At 39.0% G+C, this 23841-nt stretch overlaps 1 protein-coding gene across 14 annotated transcripts in view; it reads right to left on the bottom strand.

The window, feature by feature from the left end:
* MYO9A (myosin IXA) overlaps nt 1–23841 on the bottom strand; it is a 384919-nt gene that overhangs the window by 289512 nt on the left and 71566 nt on the right. For 13 of the 14 annotated variants that reach the window (XM_045587331.1, XM_045587314.1, XM_045587304.1 and 10 more), the window contains exons 3-5: nt 19628–19722; nt 15713–15775; nt 307–406 (exon numbers count right to left, since the gene is read on the bottom strand). In XM_045587331.1, the coding sequence (XP_045443287.1) occupies nt 307–406; nt 15713–15775; nt 19628–19722 (258 nt within the window). Of the gene's footprint in view, nt 1–306; nt 407–15712; nt 15776–18613; nt 18700–19627; nt 19723–23841 lie in introns of those variants that run through there. The other variant, XM_045587334.1, reaches the window with a different exon arrangement.

The raw sequence follows: 23841 nt of genomic DNA, 5'->3' as shown, positions 1-23841 counted from the left end.
TACTTTTGAAACAGTAACCATTTCTAACATGGATATAACTATAAATAGTTTATTACTTTGTTAAAGAGTCTCAAAAAAAGCAAAAGGCACACATATAACTAATCTTTTAAAACTCATGAGAGTAATAATTTTTAAATTTGAGAACTACGTCACACAAATTTTTAGATTGCATGTTTGGAAATGCTAGTTAATATCCATTACCAGATTTGGAAAACAAAGTACTTTAAAAAATATGAGACTCAGAAGGAATAAGAGCTAAAATTTAATAATGCTCTATATTTTAAAATACTTTTCATTAATGCATACCTGATTAAGATAATGATATTCTTCTGGTTGTTTAAGATGGAATGCTAATCTCTCTTCTTCACTTGCTCCTGCCAGGAGGTAATAGAATACATGATAGTTCCTGTTGGAAACAAAGAAGCATGGCTTTATAATGAATACTAGAGGCCCGGTGCACAAAATTCATCCACGGAGGTGGGGAAGTGTCCCTTAGCCCAGCCCACTCCAATCTGGGACCCCTAGAGGGATGTCCCTGGGATCGGGTCTAAAAGGGCAATCGGACATTCCTCTCACAACCCAGGACTGCTGGCTCCCAACTGCTCACCTGCCTGCCTTCCTGATTGCCCCTAACCACTTCTGCCTGCCAGCCTGATCATCCCTAATCACTGCCCTGCCAGCCTGATTGATGTCTAACTGCTCCCCTGCCAGCCTATTTGCCCCCAACTTCCCTCCTCTGCCGGCCTGGTCACCCCTAACTGCCCTGCCTTGCAGGCCTGGTCCTTCCCAACTGTCCTCCCCTGCTGGCCATCTTGTGGTGGCCATCTTGTGTTCACATGGGGGCAGGATCTTTGAACACATGGGGGCAGCCATCCTGATCTTGTGCGTTGGAGTGATGGTCAATCTGCATATTATACTCTTTTATTAGATAGGATACAGGCCTGGTACAAAGGGTGGAGGCTGGCTAGTTTGCCCTGAAAGATATCCCAGATCAGGCTGGTGGTTCCCTTGGGGCGTGGGGCAGCATGGGCAAGGGGCCTATGGTGGTTTGCAGGCCAGCCAAGCTCCCTGGTATCTGGAATTTATTTACCATCTACAATTGAAACTTTGTAGCCTTGAGCAGAGGCCTAGGCAGGCAAGGGCAAGCAGAAAGCTTGGCTTCCTCTGTTGCCTGGGAAACCCAAGCCTCCCTCCTGTTCTCTGTGGCTGTAGCCATCTTGGTTGCGTTTATTTGCATACTCGCTCTGATTGGGTGGTGGGCGTGGCTGGTGGGCATGGCTGGTGGGTGTAGCGGAGTGATGGTTAATTTGCCTATTATTCTTTTATTAGGGAGGATGATTCACCTATGATTATCATTTAACTGGGGGAAAAAGCAAACATTAATTACTAAAATGTTTCAGCTTTGCTTCATTTTTTAATACAAAGGTGATAAACTCAATATTTAAGTACATAAAATAAAATAATGTTTTGGCTGTTCAATTTAAAGCAGAGAGGTAAAGGCAAGAATATGGCAAAGTTATAACGTCGCAAAATTCTCTCATTCACAAATCAATTAGAGTACTTAGCAAATTTGTCAAAAATCAACTTTTTAGAACTCTGGAAGTTAACAGCTTTACAGCAATTCAAGGAGTGTCTACATAAGAGAAACGGCTGAAACTCAGTAAAACCGGTAAGCCTGCGACCTTTTAATTTATCCTATTCTACTTGCTGCTTGCCAGATCTATGGTAGCCTTCAAAGTCAACAGTTTACAATCGTGGTCAACACCAAAGCCTGGCAGTCTCCAAAGGAGAGCCTCGTCCCATAAGAAATATCATTATCTGAACTGTCTGGAAGAAACCAATGTTCAAAATTGTCCTTATTTGAACTGAGCCAAAGTAAACCAAATGTGAAAATCTTTTCCCCAGGGGCATTTGTAGAAAAGAATTAAAGGTAAATTTTTAATATGCTATTGTCTGAAGCAGTGGATAAATTTTGGGGCAAAAAATAGACTAACCAAAAACTTAAAAAAGAAATATATGCAAATCTCCACCCAATCTTTGAAAAGGTACAATATATTGCTGAGAATCTATTGTAGATGACCATGCACATACATAAAGTTGTGCACATGCTCAAGACTACATGCCAGCTCTGCAAATACCAGAAGAAGTACTAAACTCTCACCTCTGCACAAGCAGAAAGTAAAGGTGAAGGCAAAATTATACAAGTAAAAAGCCTATACAAGTGAAAGGCATGTCAAACTTACTATTTCTAAGCACTTAAGAAAATCTCTTTTTAATCATTAGCTAACCAAGCAGATATACTTCAATGCCCATACTTGAAAAAAAAAAGAGACTTTACGAAGTTAGCTCAGAAAAGTAAAAAAACAAACAGCAGGAACAAAAACAACAACTACAAATCCTGGGATGGGAAGAATTTCATCTCCAGAGCTTCCACATGATTATTTCAAATGTACAAATTAAAAAAAAATTTATATGTGTATAGATATATATCCATATATATATACAGTAATTGTCCATGAGGAAGTTCAAGCATTACTTACTAGACAACAGTTTTAAACAAAAACTAAAGGAAACTATGTTTAAAAGAACTATATGTTTAAACTATGTTTTAAAAAATATATGAATGATATCTCACCAAATGGACTATCAATAAATATACAGAACTTATCATAAATGTCAAAAGAAATTTTAACCCTTTGCACCCCGCGGTCCCCTCTCAGGGGACATCGGAATTCTAGCATATCACTCGGATGTCCCCTCTCAGGGGGGACATTGCAGTTAATCAGTGATTACGGGGAATTGAGTTAATTCAACGCACGTGTCCGCCGCAAAGTAGCATCGAGTAGCTGGTAGCCAATGTCCAGAATGGTTCAGAGTGCAAAGGGTTAAAGTTGAAAAACATAGTTTAATTATAACATTTTAAATTTAAAAAAACCTAGAGGTCAATATTAGATCGAGACAAGAAAAATGAATCAGTGAACTTGAAAACAGGTCAACTAAGAATAGTCTACAAAACAAAAAGAGAAATAAAAAAACTGAACAGATTATCAGAGGTCTATGGGACACCATTACACAGACAACAACACTAGCATAATGTAGAGTACCAAAATATGGAAATGCGAGTTCAAAATAAAAAGAGAAAAAAGTGCAAAATAATATTTTTTTAATATCATTTTATTGATTTTTACAGAGAGGAAGAGAGAGGGACAGAGAGTCACAAACATCGATAAGAGAGAAACATCGATCAGCTGCCTCTTACACACACAACCAAGGTACATGCTCTTGACCAGAATCGTACCCAGGACCCTTCAGTCTGCAGGCTAAAGCTCTATCCACTGAGCCAAACCGGTTTCGGCAAAAGAATATTTTTTAAAATAATGACAAAGAACTCCCCAAATTTGGTGAAAAATATTCTCTTTATCAAAGAAACTAAAAAAATTCCAGGGAGTGGAAAGGGAATCAACAATATCTAAACCTAGACAAATCAAGACTGTTGAAAGAGATAGACATTTTCTTTTTTGTAATATTTCAATTCCAATTAATAATCAACATTGCTTTATATTAGTTTCAGGTATTTATATAATCTATAAAGTGATCCCCCTAATAAGTCTGGTGCCCATCGAACACCATACTTAGCTATTACAATATTATTAACCATATTCCCTATGCCATACTTGACATACCCGTAATTATATTGTAACTACCAATTTGTACTTCTGAATACCTTCACTTGTTTCACCAAACCACCAATCCCACATCCATCTGACAACCATCAGTTTTTTTCTCTGTCTATATGTCTGTTTCTGTTTTGTTGGTTCATTTTGTTCTTTAGAGTCCACATATAAGTGAAATCACGTGGTGTTTGTCTTTCTCACTGACTTATTTCACTAAACATAGTACCTTCTAGGTCCATCCATTTGGTCAAATACAAAAAGTAAGATTTCATTCTTTTTATGACTAATATTCCATTGTATATATGTACCACCTCTTATTTATCTACTCTATTGTTAGACACTTAGGTTGCTTCCATGTGTTGGTTATTCTATCTAATGAAAGAGTAATATGCAAATTAACCATCACTCTTCTACACTCTCAAGCCATGCCCACCAGCCAATCAGGAGCAAGTATGCAAATTAAGCCCAACCAAGATGGCTACAGCCACAGTGCAGGCAGGAGGCTTGGGTTTCCCCAGCAATGGAGGAAGCCAAGCTTTCCACACACCGTGAGCACAGGCCTCCACTCAAGGCTACAAAGTTTCAATTACAGAAGATAAATAAATCCCAACAAAAATGGCAGCAGCCACAGAGCTAGAGAGAGTAGGAGGCTTGGTTGCCCCCTACAATGGAGGAACACCTGGCAGGCCCAGGCCTCCAATCAAAGCTACAAAATTTCAATTATAGAAGATAAATAAATCCCAGATACCAGAGCCTCCACGTGGCTGGCCTACAAACCACCACAGACCCTTCCCCAGGTGCCCCACAGGACCCCCACCCTAATCCAAGACACCCTTCAGGGCAAACCAGCTGGCCTCCACCCATGTACCAGGCCTCTATTCTAAGAGTAATATGCAAATTGGCTGTCACTCCAACACACAAGATGGTTGCCCCTATGTGGCCAAAGATCCTGTCCCCATGTGGACACAAGATGGCCACCACAAGATGGCCAACAAGGGAGGAAAATTGGGAGGGACCAAGACTGCAAGGGAGGGCAGTTAGGAGGGACCAGGCCTGCAAGGGAGGGCAGCTGGGGGTGATCAAACCTGCAGGGGAGAGCAGGTAGGGATGACCAGGCTGGCAGAGGAGGGAAGTTGGGGGTGACCGGGGCTGTAGGGAAGGGCAGTTGGAGAGGAGGAGGGAGACCCAGGACTGCAGGGGAGAGCAGTTGTGGGGGACCAGGCCTGCAGGGGAAAGCAGTTGGGGATGACCAGGCCTGTAGGAGAGAGCAGTTAGGAGCAAACAGGCTGGCAGGGGAGCAGGTAGGCATCAATCAGACTGTCAGAGGAGTGGTTAGGGCAGTGGTTCTCAACCTTTCTAATTCCATGACCCTTTAATACAGTTCCTCATATTGTGGTGACCCCCAACCATAAAATTATTTTTGTTGCTACTTCATAACTATAAATTTGCTACTATTATGAATCATAATGTAAATATCTGTGTATTCCGATGGTCTTAGGTAACCCTGCTGCTGTAGAGCCTAAGACCATAGAAAACACAGATGTTTACATTATGATTCATTAACAGTAGCAAAATTACACTTATGAAGTAGCAATGAAAATAATTTTATGGTTGGGAGTCACCACAAAGGGTCGTGGCATTACAAAGATTGAGTATCACTGGGTTATGGGATGATCAGGCTGGCAGGCAGAAGCGGTTAGGGGCAATCAGGAAGGCAGGCAGGCGAGCAATTGGGAGCCAACAGTCCTGGATTGTGAGAGGAATATAGGAGCAGGCCAAAACAGGTAGTCGGACATTCCTCTAAGCAGGCGTCTTCAAACTACAGCCCGCGGGCCACATGCGGCCCGCAGAGGAGTCTGATCCGGCCCGCCAGGTTTTTTGGGCAGTGAGCACAGCCGAGGTGTTACAGTAGGAATTAGTAGTTCATATAGTCTGGCCCTCCAGCTCTCTGAGGGACCGTGATCTGGCCCCCACTTTAAAAAGTTTGAGGACCCCTGCTCTAAGGGTCCCAGATTGAAAAGGGTGCAGGCTGGGCTGAGGGACACTCCCCCTGCACAAATTTTGTGAACTGGGCCTCTAGTGTAAATAATGCTGCAATGAACATAAGAGTGCATATATCTTTTCAAACTAGTGTTATGAATTTCATCAGCTAAATATCCAGAAAGAAATTGTTGAGTCTATTTTTAATTTTTTGAGAAACCTTCATACTGCTTTCATTGTGGTTGCACCAATTTGCAATCCTACAATACTAACAATGCTTGAGGATACCCTTTTCTCCACATCTTTGCCTTTGTTGCTTTGTTGATAACAGCTATTTTGATAGGTGTGAGGTAATACATCATTGTGATTATAATGTGCATTGCTGATGATTAGTGATGTTGAGCATCTTTTCATATGTTTATTGGCCATCTGTATGCCTTATTTTTAGAAAAATGTCTATTTCAAAAAAAAGAAAAGAAAAAATGTCTATTCATGTCCTCTGCCCATTTTTCACTAGATTGTTTTTGTGGTTTTTTTGGTGTTCAGTTGCATGAGATCCTTATATATCTTGGGTATTCAAATGTCTCACTGGTAAATCCCCCATTCAGTAGGCTTTATTATCATTTTGTTCATGATTTCCTTCTATGTACAAAAATTCTTTAGTCTGATATGGTCCCATTAGTTTATTTTCTATTGTTTCCCTTGCCCAAGGAGATACATAATATATATATATATATATATATATATATATATATATATATATATATATATTACCAAGAGAGATGTCAAAAATTGAATGGCCTATGTTTTCTAGGAGTTATAAGATTTCGAGTCTTACATTTAAGTCTCTAATTCATTTTAAGTTTGGTATATGTTGTAAGGTGATTCACTTTAATTCTTTTGCATGTACCTGTCCAGTTTTCACAATAAAATTTATGTAATGGACAACCATATGTTCTTGCCTCCTTTGTCATATATTAAATAACCACATAAGTGTGGGTTTACTTCTGGTCTCTTTATTCTGTCCTATTGATTTGCGGATCCATTTTTATGACAGTGCCATATCATTTTAATTACATCATCTTGTAGTATAGCTTGATATCTATCAGGTAGCATGACCCTCCAACTTTGTTCTTCTTTCTCAAATTGCTGTGGCTGTCTGGGGACTTTGGTGGTTCCACATAAATTTTAGGATTATTTGCTCTAATTATACGAAAAATTGCTGGGTGTTGTTTTTTTTATAGGAATCGAATAAAATCTATAAAATTATTTGGATAGTATGGGCATTTTAACAATGTTCATTCTTCCTAACAATTTGCACAGTATGTTTCCATTTATCTGTAATACTGTCAATTTCTTTCTTCAACATCTTATAATTTTCAAAGTACACATCTTTAACTGCCTTGGTTAAATTTTTTCGCAGGTGTTTTTGATGCAATTATAAATGAAATTGTTTTCTTAATTTCTCTGAGAGTTCATTACTGATATATACACATTCATCCAAATTCTGAATATTAATTATTTTGTCCTAGTACATTACACTAAGTTTATTTATCACTTCTATTGTTTATTGATGGGTTCTCTGTGTATATAGTATCATACATCTGTTAAAAAATATATATATATTTTATAAACTGGAAACAAAGAGGTAAAACTATTGTATATATATATATATATATATATATATATATATATATATATATATACCTCTTTGTTTCCAGTTTAAATGCATTTTATTTATTTTTATTATCTGACTGCTATGATTAGGACTTCCAGTATTATGTTGAATAAAAGTGGTGAAAGTGGCCAGGCCAGCATTGCTCAGTGGTTGAGTGTTGACTTATGAACCAGGAGGTCACGGTTCCTTTTCCGTTTAGGGCACATGCCCAGGTTGTGGGCCCAATCCTGTGTGGGACGTGCAGGAGGCAGCTGATTAATGACTCATCTCTCATCACTGATGTTTCTATCTCTCTCTCCTTCTCCTTTCCTCTTAGAAATCAATATATACACACACACACACACACACACACACACACGTTTTGTTTTGTTTTTACAGAGTGGTGAAAGTGGACATCCTTGCCTTATTCCTGATCTTAACAAGATGAGTATGATGTTACCTATCAGTTTGTCATAAATTGTTGCCTTTATAATGTTGAGGTATGTCCCTTCTACTCCCACTTGCTGAGAATTTTTATTTCATAAGTGATGGATTTTATTGAATGCTTTGTCTCCATCTATTGATATGATTTTTATCCTTCAATTTGTTTAGAATGTGTATCACATTAACTGGTTTGCAGATATTGAACCAATTTTGCCTACCAGAAATAAATCCCACTTTATCATGGTGTATATTTTTAAAGTATAGCTGACTTCAGTTTGGTAATATTTTATTGAGAATTTTTCCCCCTAAGTTCATCAGATACTAGCCTATAATTTTTTTCTATATAACATCTTTGTATGATTTTGGAATCAAGGTAATGCTGGCCTCTTGAACTGAGCTTGAGAGTTTTCCCCCCTCTTGAATTTTTTTTTTTTTTTTTAATCACTTGAGGAAGATTGGTGTTAATTCTTCTTTGAATGTTTGGTGAAATTCTGTGAAACCATCCATTCCAAAACTTTTGTTTGTTGCAAGTTTTTTATTACTAATTCGATTACATTAGTAATAACTAATGTGTTCAGATTCTTCTGATTCTTCTTGATTCAAAATTGGAAAACTACTAGGAGTATCAGTTAATAATGCAGAGTTTTTTCAATAGAGTTACACATATGTTGATGCATGTATTACATCAGCTTGTAGTATAGTATATGTGATTTTATATGTATGATATTTTGTTGTATTGATAGTAAGCTTCAAAACTTCATGTCGCCGAAACCTGTTTGGCTCAGTGGATAGAGCATCAGCTTGGGGACTGAAGGGTCCCAGGTTCGATTCTGGTCAAGGGCATGTACCTTGGTTGCGGGCATATCCCCAGTAGGGGGTGTGCAAGAGGCAGCTGATCGATGACTCTCTCTCATGGATGTTTCTAATTATCTCTCTTCCTTCCTCCCTGTAAAAATCAATAAAATATATTTTAAAAGAAAAAAAAAAACTTCATGTCAAATTTGCTGAAGATGTTAACATTATAGGTATTTTTATGCTTAAAAATGTCAAATTTCATGCCAAAAAAAAGAGCATTTGCGGGAAGTTTTCATTTGTTACTTTATTTTGAAGAAAAAGTTGTATACTTTGAGAAGCTTATGGTGAACATGCTCCATCTCAAGATCCTTGTGAAAGCTGGTTAAATGCTTTAAACGTGATGATTTTGATGTGATAGATAAAGAACAACCAGGTCAACCGAAAAAGTTTGAAGACCAACAATTACAAGCAGCATTATTGGATGAAGATGCATGTCAAACTCAAAAACAACTTGCAGAAAACTTAAAAGTTGCTCTGCAAACAATTTCTGATCATTTAAAAGCAATGGGAAAGATCTTAAAGGAAGGAAAATGGGTGTCATATCAACTGAACAAAAGACAAATGGAAAACCCAAAAGTCATCAGTAAAATGTTGCTTCAATGGCACAAAAGAAAGTCTTTTTTGCATCGAACTGTGGTTGGCAATGAAAAGTGGATTTATTTTCAGAATCCCAAACACACAAAATCATGGTTGATCCAGGTCAACCATCAACATTGACTACAAGGCCAAATCGCTTCAGAAAACGATTTGGTGGGAACGGGAAGGTGTGATGTATTGTGAGCCTTTAAAATCAGAGGAAACCATTAATACTGATCGCTACCGACAACAAATACTCAACTTGAACCACACTTAGATCGTGAAATGATCAGAATGGGCCAGAAGACACAGTAAAGTAATTTTGCTTCATGATAATGCATCATCACAGTTAAAGACACTTTAAAAGATCTTGCCAGGGAAGTATTAACCCACCCGCTGTATTCACCAGACCTTGCTCCTTCAGATTACCACTTGTTCCGATCGATGCCACATTCACTTTGAGCATTTCAAAACATACGAAAAATGTGGAAAATTGCATCTCTGAATGGTTTGCCTCAAAACAAGAAAAGTTCTATTGGGACAATATCCACAAATTACCTGAAAGATGGGGGAAATGTGTAGCTAGCGATGGACTTTACTTTGAATAAAGGAGCTATGGGGGAGGGGGGAGGAGAAGATGGCCAGCAGGGGAGGGCAGTTAGGGGTAACCAGGCTGGCAGAGGAGGGAAGTTGGAGGCAAACAGGCCGATAGGGGAGCAGTTAGACATCAATCAGGCTGGCAGGGCAGTGGTTAGGGGGTGATCAGGCTGGCAGGCAGAAGCAGTTAGGGGCAATCAGGAAGGCAGGCAGGCAAACAGTTGGAAGCCAGCAGTTCTGGATTGTGAGAGGGATGTCCGACTGCCTGTTTAAGATGGGATTGGGTCTAAATGGGCAGTCAGACATCCCTCTAGGGGTCCCAGATTGGAAAAGGTTCAGGCTGGGCTGAGGGACACACACACACACACACACACACACACCCCCGTGAACGAATTTCATGCACCAGGCCTCTAGTATATATATAATACATGCTTTCTACAAGAGACATACACTATAGATTCAAAGACAAAAATAGGTTAAAAGTAAAATGATGGACACAATAGCATGCAATCTGTAACCCAAAGAAAGTTGAAGTGTCTATACTTATATCATATAAAATAGATTTTAAGACCAAATTTTTTATTAGATGCAAAGGTCATTTTATAATGTCAAAAGGACCAATCCATCAAGAAAGTATAACAATTCTAAACATAAATACATCTGAAAATAGAGCCCCAAAATACATGAAGCAAACATTAAAAGGAATAAATAAGCAATTTAATAATAGTACTGAGATATTTCAACACTCCCCACCTCCTCAATAAAAAAATAGAAAAACTATACAGAAGATCAACAAGGAAAACAGGACTTGGAAATACTACATTCCACCTACACCTAACAGACATCTATAGAATACTGCATCCAACAACAGGATACACATTTTCTCAAGTACCTATGGAATAGTCTCAGGATAGACAGTATTAGACTACAAAACAAATCTCAATAAATTTAAGGGGACTGAAATCATACAAAGTGTGTTCTCTGACCATCTTACAAATCAATAACAAAATACACAAATATGTGGGAATTCAACAACACAATCCTATATAACGTAATGGATCAAAGAAGAAATCACATAGGAAACTAGAAAATGCATGAAAACACAAATACAACACACTAAAATATGAGAAACAGTTGAAACTGTGTCCAGTGAGACTTTATAGCTGTACACTCATTTTTTTTTTAAATCTCAAAGCTATAACTTGACCATCCAATTTAAGAAACTAGAAAAAAAAATAAAAGGAGCAAATTAAACCCAAAGCAAGCAGAAGGAAATAATAAGCATGACAGCAGAAATAAAATTGGGAATAGAAGCGGGGGGGGGGGGGGGCGGCGGCGGCGGGAATCAATGAAACCAAAGCTTGGTCCTCTGGAAAGAGGGGGTAGATTATTATGGTCTGAATGTGTACCCATCAAATGCCTATGTTGAAATCATAACTAAAAAAGATGGGGCCTTTGGAAAGTGATTACGTAATGAAGGTCGAGCACATATGAATGGAATTAGTGCTCTTATAAAAGAGATCCCTAGCCGAAACCGGTTTGGCTCAATGGATAGAGTGTCAGCCTGTGGACTGAAAGGTCCCAGGTTCAATTCCGGTCAAGGGCATGTGCCTTGGTTGAGGGCACATCCCCAGTAGGGGGTGTGCAAGAGGCAGCTGATGGATGATTCTCTCTCATCTATGTTTCTAACTCTCTATCCCTCTCTCTCCCTCTCTGCAAAAAATCAATAAAACATATTTTTTTTTTAAAAAAGAGATCCCTATCCCTCTCTACCACAGGAGAACTCAGGAAGAGGGCTCTCACCAGAATGCAACTATGGTGTCACCTTCATCTTAGATTTCCCAGCCTCCAAAACTGTGAGAAATAAGTTTCTGTTATTTATAAGCTACACAGTCTGCAGTATTTTGTTATACAGTCAAATCTCGGTCCTTGAACATCTTCCAATGTTCACAGAAAATGTATTGGTTGTCGGGTTCTTGACTGACAACCCTTTCATGCTGATACCTGTATGATCATTCACAGGTCTCTCAGGCAACAAATGAGAGAATGTGCAAATGAAAGCATGAGTCAGTTTCCCATTAAACCTCCCAAAAAATTGTGCTCTCAATATTTTCATGTTGTTTTGCTTTTGTTAATGTTTATTATTATTAAAAACATACAGTAAGTTACCATGGATCCTAAAAAGGTTAGTGATAGCAGCAAAGTGAAAAGGAGAGTTGTGAGAATGATAGATCTTTAAAAAAAAAATAACTGCAAAATATGATAGAGCCGTTTGCTGTCTGATCTGGCTACAGTGTGTGGCATAGTGAAATCGATGAATAGTACAATTTTAAAACATAAAGAGGCTATCAAGAATGCTGATATGGGGGGGGGGGGGGGAAGAAAGAAAAAGAAAAGAATATTGATATGCCCTGGCCCATGTGGTTTGAGCATCAACCAGTACACCAAAAGGTTGCAGGTTAGATTCCCAGGCAAGAGCATGTACCTGTTTTGCAGGTATGGTCCCCATTCAACAAATCAATCGATGTTTTCTCTCTCTCTCTTTCTTGCAATCTCCCTCTCTCCCTCTCACTTTCTCTGTCTCCCCATCCCTCCTCTCTTCCATTTTATCTGAAAAATCAATTGAGAAAATATATTCAGGTGAGGATTAACAGGAACAAAAAGAGCAGATGTGGTTAACCGTGTGAAAGTACTCACAAAACAATGATCACAGGCAATTGAGAAAGCTTAAATAGCTAATTATTTGGGGGTCTGGAACACATTAATTTAATCTACATTATTTCTAATGGGAAAAAATGATTTTGTTTGTAAACAAACCACCTCTTGAACAGCCAGCCTTCTGGAACAAATTAAGTTCAAAAACTGACGTTTCACTGTTATCAGCCTGGATGAGTTAAAGCAAGGATATGTCTCAAAGTCAGAAATGAAAGGGGGGATATTAACAACAATCTAACAACCTAACAACTTATGGAAATTAAAAAGAAAATGTCATAAGGGAAAACATACATAAAATGGATAAATCCCTAGAAAGATAAAAACTACCAAATCTGACTAAAGAAGAAAATAAAAATCTAAACAGACCCATAACAACTAAAGAGTTTGAATCAGTAATCAAAATTTCTCACAAACAAAAACTGAAATCAAATGGTTTCACTGGTGAATTCTATCAAACATTTAAAGGATTAACCCAATCTTTCACAAACTCTTCACGTCTTATTCTATGAGCCAGCATTATACTGATATCAGAAGCAGAAAAAGACTTCAAAAGTATAAAAGGATATTACAGCAATATCCTTTATGAATACAGACACACACAAAATCTTCAACAAAATATTATCAAGCCAAATCCACCAACATATAATAAAGATGACACATACACCTGAAAATCAAATCCAATAAAATAACAGAGAATCAGTTTATAAGCTCTGGATCTTCACCTCCTATAAATTCTTCAAAACCAAAGAAACCAGGAATATATCCCTACCATTCCATTAAAATGTGTTATAAAGAAGTTACTAATAACCTTCTAATAACAGTACCTATTAGCTCTGCAAGTCTTTATGAAGCTACTAGAGGCTCAGTGCATGAAATTTGTCCATGGGTAGGGTCCCTAGACCTGTCCAGCAATCAGGGCTGCACCACCTCCTGGTGGTCAGCACACATCATAGCAAGCGATCAAAATTCTGGTCTCCTGATCAAACTCCCGTAGGAACACTTTGCATTATATATATATATATATATATATATATATATATATATATATATATATATATAATGCAAAGTGTGTGTATACACACACACACACACATACATACAGAGAGAGGGGGGGGGGGGGACTCTAAAGGCCTGGTGCACAAAATTCGTGCACGGGTCGGGGGAGGGGGGGTCCTTTAGCCCAGCCTTCACGCTCTCCAATCTGGGATTCATGGGGATGTCTGACTGCTGACAATCGGACATCCCTCTCACAATCCAGGACTGCTGGATCCTAACTGCTCACCTGCCTGCCACCTGCCAGATTGATCCTAATCGCTTCTGCCTGCCAGCCTGCCTGATTGTCGCCTAACTGCTCCTCTACCTGCCTGATTGTCCCCAACTGCCCTCCCCTGCTGGCCTGATCTCTCCCCCAACTGCCCTCCCTGGATGGACATCTGTGGCAGCCATATTGTGATGACATCACACAAGGGCATGATGCCACCTAGGCTTTTTTTTTTTTTTTTAATATGTTTTATTGACTTTTTACAGAGAGGAAGGGAGAGAGATAGAGAGCCAGAAATGTCGATGAGAGAGAAACATCAACCAGCTGCCTCTTGCACACCCCCTACCGGGGATGGGCCTGCAACAAAGGTACATGCCCTTGTCCGGAATTGAACCCGGGACCTTTCAGTCTGCAGACGGACGTTCTACCACTGAGCCAAACTGGTTTCGGTGGCTTTTTTTTTTTTTAATTGATTTTTTTACAGAGAGAAAAGGGGAGGCATAGAGAGTTAGAAACATCCATGAGAGAGAAACATCGATCAGCTGCCTCCTGAACACCACCTACTGGGGATGGGCCCACAACCCAGGTACAAGCCCTTGACAGGAATCAAACCTGGAATCCTTCAGTCCGCAGGCCAATGCTCTATCCCACATGTGTCAAACACAAGACCCGCGGGCCAAATTCGTCCCGCCAGGCCTTGCAATGTGGCCCGCACCGCGCTGTCATCACTGCACTCCGCTGCGTTTCCATCACAATGACAGTTTATGACTGTTCAGTAAACCATTCGGCCCGCGATTTAGGCTGGATTTTAGATTTTGGCCCCTTCTCTGATGGAGTTCGACACCCCTACTATCCACTGAACCAAACCAGTTAGGGTGACCGAGGCTTTTTTTATATAGGATTCTCTTTCTGAAATTCTATTCCCTTCATTTTGAAATACCTCTAATTCAGATTTTCTCATCTGCTAGCCACAAAAAAAGTAACAGGAAAGTCTGAGTTCTCGCCCTAACCTTGCAGATAATTCATTATGATAATGTTAGCTATTAATTATTGCACTATTATTATACATATAACATTTTATAAATATTATTTCATTCAGAATTCTAAACAACTTCAGGATAGTTTTCTATTTGTAAAATTAGAGTAAGAAGCAGAGAAGTTAAATGAGATGACAAAGGCATATCCATTATTTGAATAATTAGGACTGTTTAACTTCAATGTTGGCCTTTTATTTTGTCTCATTGTAACATGATGCAAATCATTTATATCTTCCAATATTTGGCTCCTTCATCTGAAGGAGGCTGCATATATCATCTCTGAAGTCCCACATATCTCATATATTACATTGCAATTAAGAACTTTATTAAAAACTCTTCTCAAGTTAAAGAAAAGATACTAAGACATGAAAAATGTTCCAAAGCACAGTGCTCACAAAGCTCGTAAAGATTACCACTGCTTTCCAATTCTGATAGTTTGTCTAGATTTTAGAAAGAACAATAGTTTTATACACCCATTTTAAAAATCTCCTAGCAGCCCCTGGCCAGTGGCTCAGTTGGAGTGTTGTCATATACACCAAAAAGATTGCAGGTTCAGATTCCCAGTCAGAACACATACCTAGATTGTGGGTTCAATCCCCGATTGGGAAGCAGGTGGGAGGCACCAATTGACAGTACTCTCTACTTCAATGTTTCTCTCTCTCTCTCTTTCTCTCTCTCTCCTTTAACTCTATTTAAATCCATAAATCATATCTTTGGGTGAAGATTAAAAAAAATAATAATCTCCTAGCAGCCTCAGAAAAAGTGCACTGTTCTGTCCATGACAGAAATGGCAATTATATGTAAAGCTATGCATGGTATAAACTGAATTAAAGATCATAATATATAAAGATCCTAAAAGTCAATAAGCATTACACAAATGTTAACTTGATCTAATTATACAAATGAAAATATGTACCGTTCATTATGCTCTTGATAAACAAGTCTGGACTTCTCCAGTAGATATTTTTCAACATAGGCACTAGAAGAAAAATAAAATTGGTTAATATAATTAATATAAGGTAGACAAATATTTTTTTCAGAGAAGATGAAAAAGTATAAAGGCTATCTAGACCATTTTAGTACATTTGCCATTAGTAAATGTGTAAGGATATTGTTATCCGTGTTTGGTTCATAAACTCATAACTCATAAATCTTAATTTGTTTTGTTTTGCTTTCAATAAAGCAAAATAAAGCCAGAAGTTCAAAACATGGCACATAAGAACTACCCATAACACAGACCTTACTTTCTTTCCAGGCTCATCTATCATACTATACATTATTTCAAATATCATACTTTGGCCAGACTACAAGTAAGACTCAAAGATATACATTTTTTACATATTAATGCTACTGCCACATTCTAAAATCAATTATTTTTTACTGATTTACTCAGTAAGTATTCATTAATTGTGCACTGTGCTAAGCACTGTTCAAATATGAAAATACATGATACTTTACTATTCCCAAGGGGCTTACAAAATAGTGGAGGAAATAAGTAAATTAGCAACTATCATACTGAGTTGATTTGGTTTATAATAGAACAATGACCAATTATAGATGTATTAGGAGGTACAAATAAGATTTAATCCAGCCGGGACCGGCTTGGCTCAATGGATAGAGCGTCGGCTTGGGGACTGAAGGGCCCCGGGTTCCATTCCAGTCAAGGGCATGTACCTTGGTTGCGGGCACATCCCCAGTAGGGGGTGTGCAAGAGGCAGCTGATCGATGACTCTCTCTCATTGATGTTTCTAACTCTCTCTCTCTCTCCCTTCCTCTCTGTACAAAAATCAATAAATTAAAAAAAAAAAAGATTTAATCCAAGAGGGGAAAAGGATGTAAGGAAGAATTCCCCCAGAGGTTGAATATAAAGCGCATAGTAAACATTCATTAAATTTACCTAGTAAATGACTAAATGACTCTAAAATCTGAAAGATTGCCTAGAATAAGACAAGGAGAACTGCCTTTATGTAAAGGCATAAAAGAAGGAAACCTATCAACTTCAGGGAAGATACTTAACATGGCTAGAGAATGAGACAGGCAAGTGGACTAGATCAAGAAGGAAAAATATATAGTGTGCTAGAAGAAAGGAGTTTATCCTGAAAATAAAAGCAACTTAAACAGAATTGTATTGCTGATGTTATTATCTTTATCCAGTCTGTGTCCTTCAAATCTTCAATATCTCTTCCCCAAATTGGAGCAATCAGTTAAGCTCTAATAAGAAAAAGGGATTCTATAAATATAAAAGCTTTAGACTACTGAATCCAAATTATTTAGCATAAACCTCTTTGGGGTCAAAATCTGATTCTTAAGCTTTTATTTCCCTCAGTTCCCTCCCATAGGAAGCTCTGTATTTCAGCTACTCTAAAATACAGGCTATTCCCTCAAGAATGATATTCATTCCTGTATATATTGTTCACAGTCTTCCTTCCACTTCTAATTCTGTGGACTATTCCCTCTCTGTCTAGCTAATTCAATTCATTAAAATTAAGCATAAATGTACCTTCTTTGCAAAGTGTCACCACTACTATCAGTAATTAAAATTTATCACTTCTTCTGAAGTAGCATTATTACCTCTAATCTAAACTACTGAAACCGGATTTTATTGGTCTAAAATGAAAAAAGGGAAACTAATAAACTAGTGTGTTAAATTCTTATACCCACTCTGCATCATATCTTTGAGTATTAATTTCTCCACTTATAAAATAGAGGCATCTATATTAATGATATTGACCTGTACTTTTTATGCTATTTTGATTATGCTTGTCTTATCACTCTACTTTTTGTATATATGTACATATGTATGTATGTAATTATTTATATGAGTTTATTTGAGTCAAGTTGACGATATCTGCATTTAGATTTAAACTTTTTTATCAATACTATGTGTAATCTTACACCCTCCCTATCCCCTCCAAAAAAACAAGGATAAATTATTCTGCAATGGCAAACAAGTTTCATAGCTCATTCCTTTCCTGTGATGAAGAATGTTAGTTTTTAAAGGTACAGTTGGTACTTTTACTCATAAAAGAGAGATGCAGTGACATCTGGCTGCTCTTTCCTACCCTGTTTCCCCGAAAATAAGACAGTGTCTTATATTAATTTTTGCTCCCAAAGATGCGCTAGGTCTTATTTTCAGGGGATGTCTTAATTTTCCAATATGGTAACACATTTATTGTTAAATGAAAATAAAGGAAATTTATTACCTGTATACGGTAGTACGGTAGTTGTCAACACAAACCAGACAAACTGTGAATCCTACAGTATCAAGAATTTACTCATTTATTCAATGACAATCATGTCATCATCTTCTGGAACATCATCATACCAATCCAATTCCTGAATTTCCTGATGAATTTCTTATGACTCCATTTCTTTCAGAATCAGTGGACCAAATCTCTCATGTTTAGCCTAGGGGGGCCTTATTTTTGGGGGATGCCTTATATTTCACTCAGAAGGAAACCTGTAAGTAAGTCTTATTTTCAGAGGGTGTCTTATTTTCGGGGAAACACGGTAGTATTTATGATTGAATTGTTGGAGAGGTTGCTAATGGGTAAAGTTGAGTGTATTGCTTAGTAACTTACAAAGTACCATTATATATATTCATTGATTCTTAAGACATTTTAATGACTTAGAAATGGCTGATGTTTGTTTTCTCATTCTATAAATGAAATCCAGTGACTATTCCTCTATGTTAAGTGACTAGCTAAAAAGGTTCAACTTTCTGTTACATCAATAATGACAAAAAAATATTCATCTTGAGTAAGTCAACAAATAGACCCAAGATTTAAAAGAAAAAAAAAAAAAAGAAAAAAATCACCTTTTGAGTGCTCTCCATCCCAGTAGTATGTTGGCATCTTCCCATTTGCTTTCTTCTTTCCCCACAGGCATGAATCTCCTAAACTCTAAGGGACTCCATGAGATGGTCAACCAGGAAAGAAATGGGCAGAGGCAGCTAACCCACCAAACCTGACTTCCCATCAAGCTAAAGCAGCCCTGCCTCAGCTCATTTCTTCCGTATAACAATTTTATTAAATTTATCATTATTGTTGAAAGTATTACAAGTATGCCCTTTATTCCCCCATTGATCCCCTTGACCTCACTCCCACACATCCCCATGCCTTCTCCACACTATTGTTGTTTGTGTCCATGAGATATGCATATATGTGTATAAATTCTTTGGTTAATCTCTTCCTGAATCCCCTACCTGTTTTCCTCTGAGATCTTTCTGTCTGTCCCATGCTTCCATGTTTCTGGATCTATTTTGTTTACCAGTTTATTTTATTCCTTAGATTCCAAAAGAGAAAAAGTTTAAAAAATCTGCTTCCCACCCTAGCTGGTTTAGCTCAGTGGATAGAGCATCAGCCTGTGAATGAAGGGTCCCAGGTTCGATTCTGATCAAGAGAGCATACCTTGGTTGCAGGCTCCGCCCTGGTCCTGGTCAGGGTTCCTGCAGGAGGCAACCAATTGGTGTGCTTCTCTCACATCAATGTTTCTTTTTGGCTTTCCCTCTCTCTTCCACTCTCACTAAAAATCAATGGAAAGTATCCTTGGATGAGGATTAACAAAAAAAATAAATCTGCTTCCCAGTGTCACTATTCTCATTAAAGAGCAAATGAACAATCTATGGCTTAGAAACAATCATTTATAATATCAATAAGGTAATATGCTAATTAAACCAGACGTCCTTCCAAACGAAGCCAGGGTCTGCCAGTGGCCAGAGGGAAGCCAGTGCCAGCAGCTGGAGGACAGAAGGCCTACTCTTGCATGAATTTCATGCATTGGGCCTCTAGTAAAAATATAACATGTTCCAAAGCCTGACATTGCTACTTACCCAAGTACAGTGCCTGTTTCTTGGTAATTTACTTGAATAAACTTGCCAAAACGACTTGAATTATTATTATGAGCTGTCTTTGCATTTCCAAAGGCCTGTCAAAATAAATAGTTCTCATTAATTTAATTTTCAAAAGATGAAAAACCCTATGTAGGAAAAATTCTAAGAGACAAAATGTTAAAGAAACAGCAGAAAAAAAATTCACTTATATCTTCAACCTCATATAGTTTAGGTAAAGTAAAAAAAAAGTAACTAATAATTGAAATAAAACAAGAAGGCAGTATTTTATGTTATTTGGTAAAATAACACTTAATTTTAAAAACTTAATGCTCATTAAAATTCTCATTTAAATTTCAAATTCTAGAATAAACAAATTATATTTACATATAATTTCAATTTATTAATTTACTTATTGGTTTTAGAGAGAGAAATATCAACTTGTTATACCACTTATATACGCATTCATTGGTTGATTCTTATATGTGGCTCGACCTAAAATGGAACCCACCACCTTAGCATATCTGGACAATGCTCTAACCAACTGAGCTACTCAGGCAGGGCAATATATGTGTGAGTTTTTTAATCTTGCTAAACTTAAATTTTAAAAAGTTAGGTAAAAAATAATTACAACATAATAATTAAAATTTTTAAGTAGTATAAATGAAATAAAGTTTCATTACATAATGTACTGCACTTTATTACACCTAATTAAAACAAAAGAACAGTATTATTTTTTTTAAATAAAAATATAAAGGCTCCCTAAATTACTACCTAAAGTATATGCCATGCAATTAAATATTTCTCAGCAATAAAGATGAACTACTGATATAGATATCAATATTGATAAAAATTAAACATTATGTCATGGGAAGAAACCAGACACAAGAGTACATTTTGTAATATGAAATTCTAGGGGGAAAAAAACACAAGAAAATCAGGAAGCAGACCAGAAGTTGTTTAGAAATGGGCATGGGGTTGAAAAATGTCTACAATGGGAGAACAAGATGGAGGCATAGATAAATACCTGTACTTGCTACCTCCTGCAAACACATAAAAATTACAAGTAAGCTGAAACCGGTTTGGCTCAGTGGATAGAGCGTCAGCTTGGGGACTGAAGGGTTCTGGGTTCGATTCCAGTCAAGGGCATGTACCCTGGTTGCAGGCACATCCCCAGTAGGGGGTGTGCAAGAGGCAGCTGATCAATGACTCTCTCATAGATGTTTCTAACTCGCTATCTCTCTCCCTTCCTCTCTGTACAAAATCAATAAAATATATATATATTTTTTAAATTACAAGTAAAATACAAAACAACTATCATCTAGAACCATGGGAAACATGGCTGAGTGGAAGTACTACAACTAGAGAGGAAAAGAAGAAAGTACATCGAGACTGGTAAGAAGTGCGGAGGCATGAAACGGGCTGGCACCTAAGTGCACTGCTTTTTTAATTGGGAGGGAGATAAAAGCTCCCACTTGCTCTGAGCTCCAGTGCTAGGAGACGCTCTGGGGGACACAGACAGATAAGGGGAGAAACTGGACAGTCTAGCATAAGGGCAGAAACGCAGGGGTGTCTTTCTTCCAGATGGAGGTGCTCACAAGAGTCATTATTCCAGTGCTGGGACCTCCCTGATGCAGGGCTTACTGGCAGCCATTGCTGTTTCCTCGACCCTGGAGATTCTCTGAGATATCACTCTACCCAATTTACAACACCACCCAAGCTGTGAACAGAGGCTTTTGAATATGAATGCACTGTCCTTTCTCAGCCTAAAATCTGTCAAACAAGCTTGCAGCTGGGTCAGGGAGCCCTAAAGTAATCAAAAGAAGGCCCAAGGCCACACCAGCATCAGCCTGCCTTGCTTTACAGCACATGTGTCAAACACAAGGCCCGCGGGCCAAATCCGTCCCGCCAGGCCTTGCAATGTGGCCCGCACTGCGCTGTCATCACTGCACTCCGCTGCGTTTCCATCACAATGACAGTTTATGACTGTTCAGTAAACCATTCGGCCCGCGATTTAGGCTGGATTTTAGATTTTGGCCCCTTCTCTGATGGAGTTCGACACCCCTACTTTACAGCTGGGCCTCAACTGGGCACTTGCAAAGTTGATACAAAAAAGAAGAATCTGTAGCTCCTGCTTGTTGGCCCCAAGAAGTGGCTGACTCTGTACCTCCTTGGAGATACAAGAGCCAGTATACCCAGTGGTCAGTGTGAGACCATACTAGATTACAACTCTTCACATCCATAAGTGACACAACTCAAGGGGAAGACTCAGTGAGCACTAAAGCCCCACTGAAGCAAGCCCTGCCCAATAAGGTTGTTTCCTTCGCAGCAGCTCTTGCATTGTAGACACAGCTAGTCCCCGCAGCAAATTGGCCTGGAGGTCAATTCCTCAAAGTGATACCAACAGCAATCAAGGCTTAACTACAAAACCCTGTGCATACAGCCCACAAAGGGGTGCACCAAAAGTGTCCACCTCAGGTGATTGGGGAGGCTGAGCCACTGGGCAATATAGAACACCTACTAAACAAAGGTCACTCTATCAACTCAACGAGACTTAGCTGCTACCCAATACAAGTATAGAAACAAATACAAGTATAGAAACAAATACAAGGAAGCAGCCAAAATGCAGAGATAAAGAAACATGTCAAAAATGAAAGAAATAGAAGAAAGCAAACTACTACATATAGAATTCAAAACCACAGTTTTAAGGTTGCTAAAAAATCTTCTAGAAACCTCAAAAAAACGTAGGGATACCTTCAATGATCTTAGTGAGAATGCCAAAAAAGGAAAAGGGACCAATCAGAAATTAATCACACACTAACTGAAATAAAGAATAATACATAGGAGAGGAGGGGACAAGATGGCGACCAAACAGACGGACTTGTTCTGACCCTGGTCCCAGAACAGATAGAAGCAGCGTCTGAGTCGCTCAGGGAATATTGATTGGCAAGTAAGGGGCAGCGGAACTCTAAAGGAAGGTAAGGAAGGGTCCGCTGGACAGGATTTCCTGACCAAGCAGCCAGCACTGCGGCAGCAGCAACCTCTCCCGGAGCTACGGGCTCAGAGAGAAGGCTGCGCCATCTTACCAGGAAAGGAGGATCTTCTCTGAGGCCTGGAAAACCCACACCAGAGGAGACCATCGAGCAGCTGTGACGCCCCAATTGGCGCAAACACGTGGATTCAAGGGAGTTCTTCAATCTCCCACGGAAAGATCAGAGTTTGCGGGGATAGCCTGAGGGTTCCAGGGTCCCGGTACGCTGGCAGCAACTGCAGCCTTTGCGCGCCCCGCGCCAAGCTGTGCCAGACTGTGGCTGCAGCAGGAATCCTGCCTAGGGAGACCCAGTGCTGGGTTTGGCGTAATCTTCCCCAGAAGTGGGACTCTTTTTAGACACGGAAAAGATTGTTAAGAATCGGGGCTGTCCGACAGGCGCGGACACGGGCATTCCACAGAAAGGTTGGGTTTTGCCTGGGACAACACCGGGGGGGGGGGGGGGGTGTCTCCCAACAGCGAAAGCGAAAGCGGCAGCTGCGGCGACCGCCCAGTCGCTGGGACCCTGAAAATCTGCGTACACAGAAGCCCCCCACTGTTGGGTCTGGTGTGATTCGAGAGAGTGGACGGGGGTCCCCAAGGTTGCTACTAGTGGGGTTCCCTAGGGAGCAACCCATTCTGATCCGAAACGGTGAGAGAACAGAGGAGATGAAAAGCAGTCTGTTTGTAAGTGCACACAGACTCTCCCATCCCGCACCTAGGCTGGTTCCTCTGCAACACTTTGCTTCTGATTACAAAGGAGAGATCACCCAGATTGACTGACCCTAGACACAGGAGGGGGAAACTGCTTTTCTGGAAACTGAGAAGCAGAGCAGGGAGAAATCATCCAGGATTCAGCTACGAGGCAAAAAAAATAAAAATTAAAAAAAAAAAAAACGGTATTGAGTGCCACAGAAAAAGAAGGCTAGAGCAGCCAAAAAGACGAGACATCAATCCACATACACTGCCACCTAGGGCCTGGAATACAAACTGACTGTGTTTATTATTAGTTTTATTTTATCAAAAACCAAGAAACTAAGGAATCGCCACTGAGGAGCAGAAGAACACAGGGAACTGCAATATGGTCTGGACTGAGAAACGGGCCTGTCAAATAGAATAACAGAAGTGAATGCCCTTCACAACTGCATATTTTTTTTGCTACATTTATTTTTATTTTTTTTATTTTCAT

This window comes from Pipistrellus kuhlii, unplaced genomic scaffold, assembly GCF_014108245.1.
Source record: "Pipistrellus kuhlii isolate mPipKuh1 unplaced genomic scaffold, mPipKuh1.p scaffold_m20_p_1, whole genome shotgun sequence".
Lineage (NCBI taxonomy): Eukaryota > Metazoa > Chordata > Mammalia > Chiroptera > Vespertilionidae > Pipistrellus > Pipistrellus kuhlii.
This window is presented reverse-complemented; position numbering and strand designations above follow the sequence as displayed.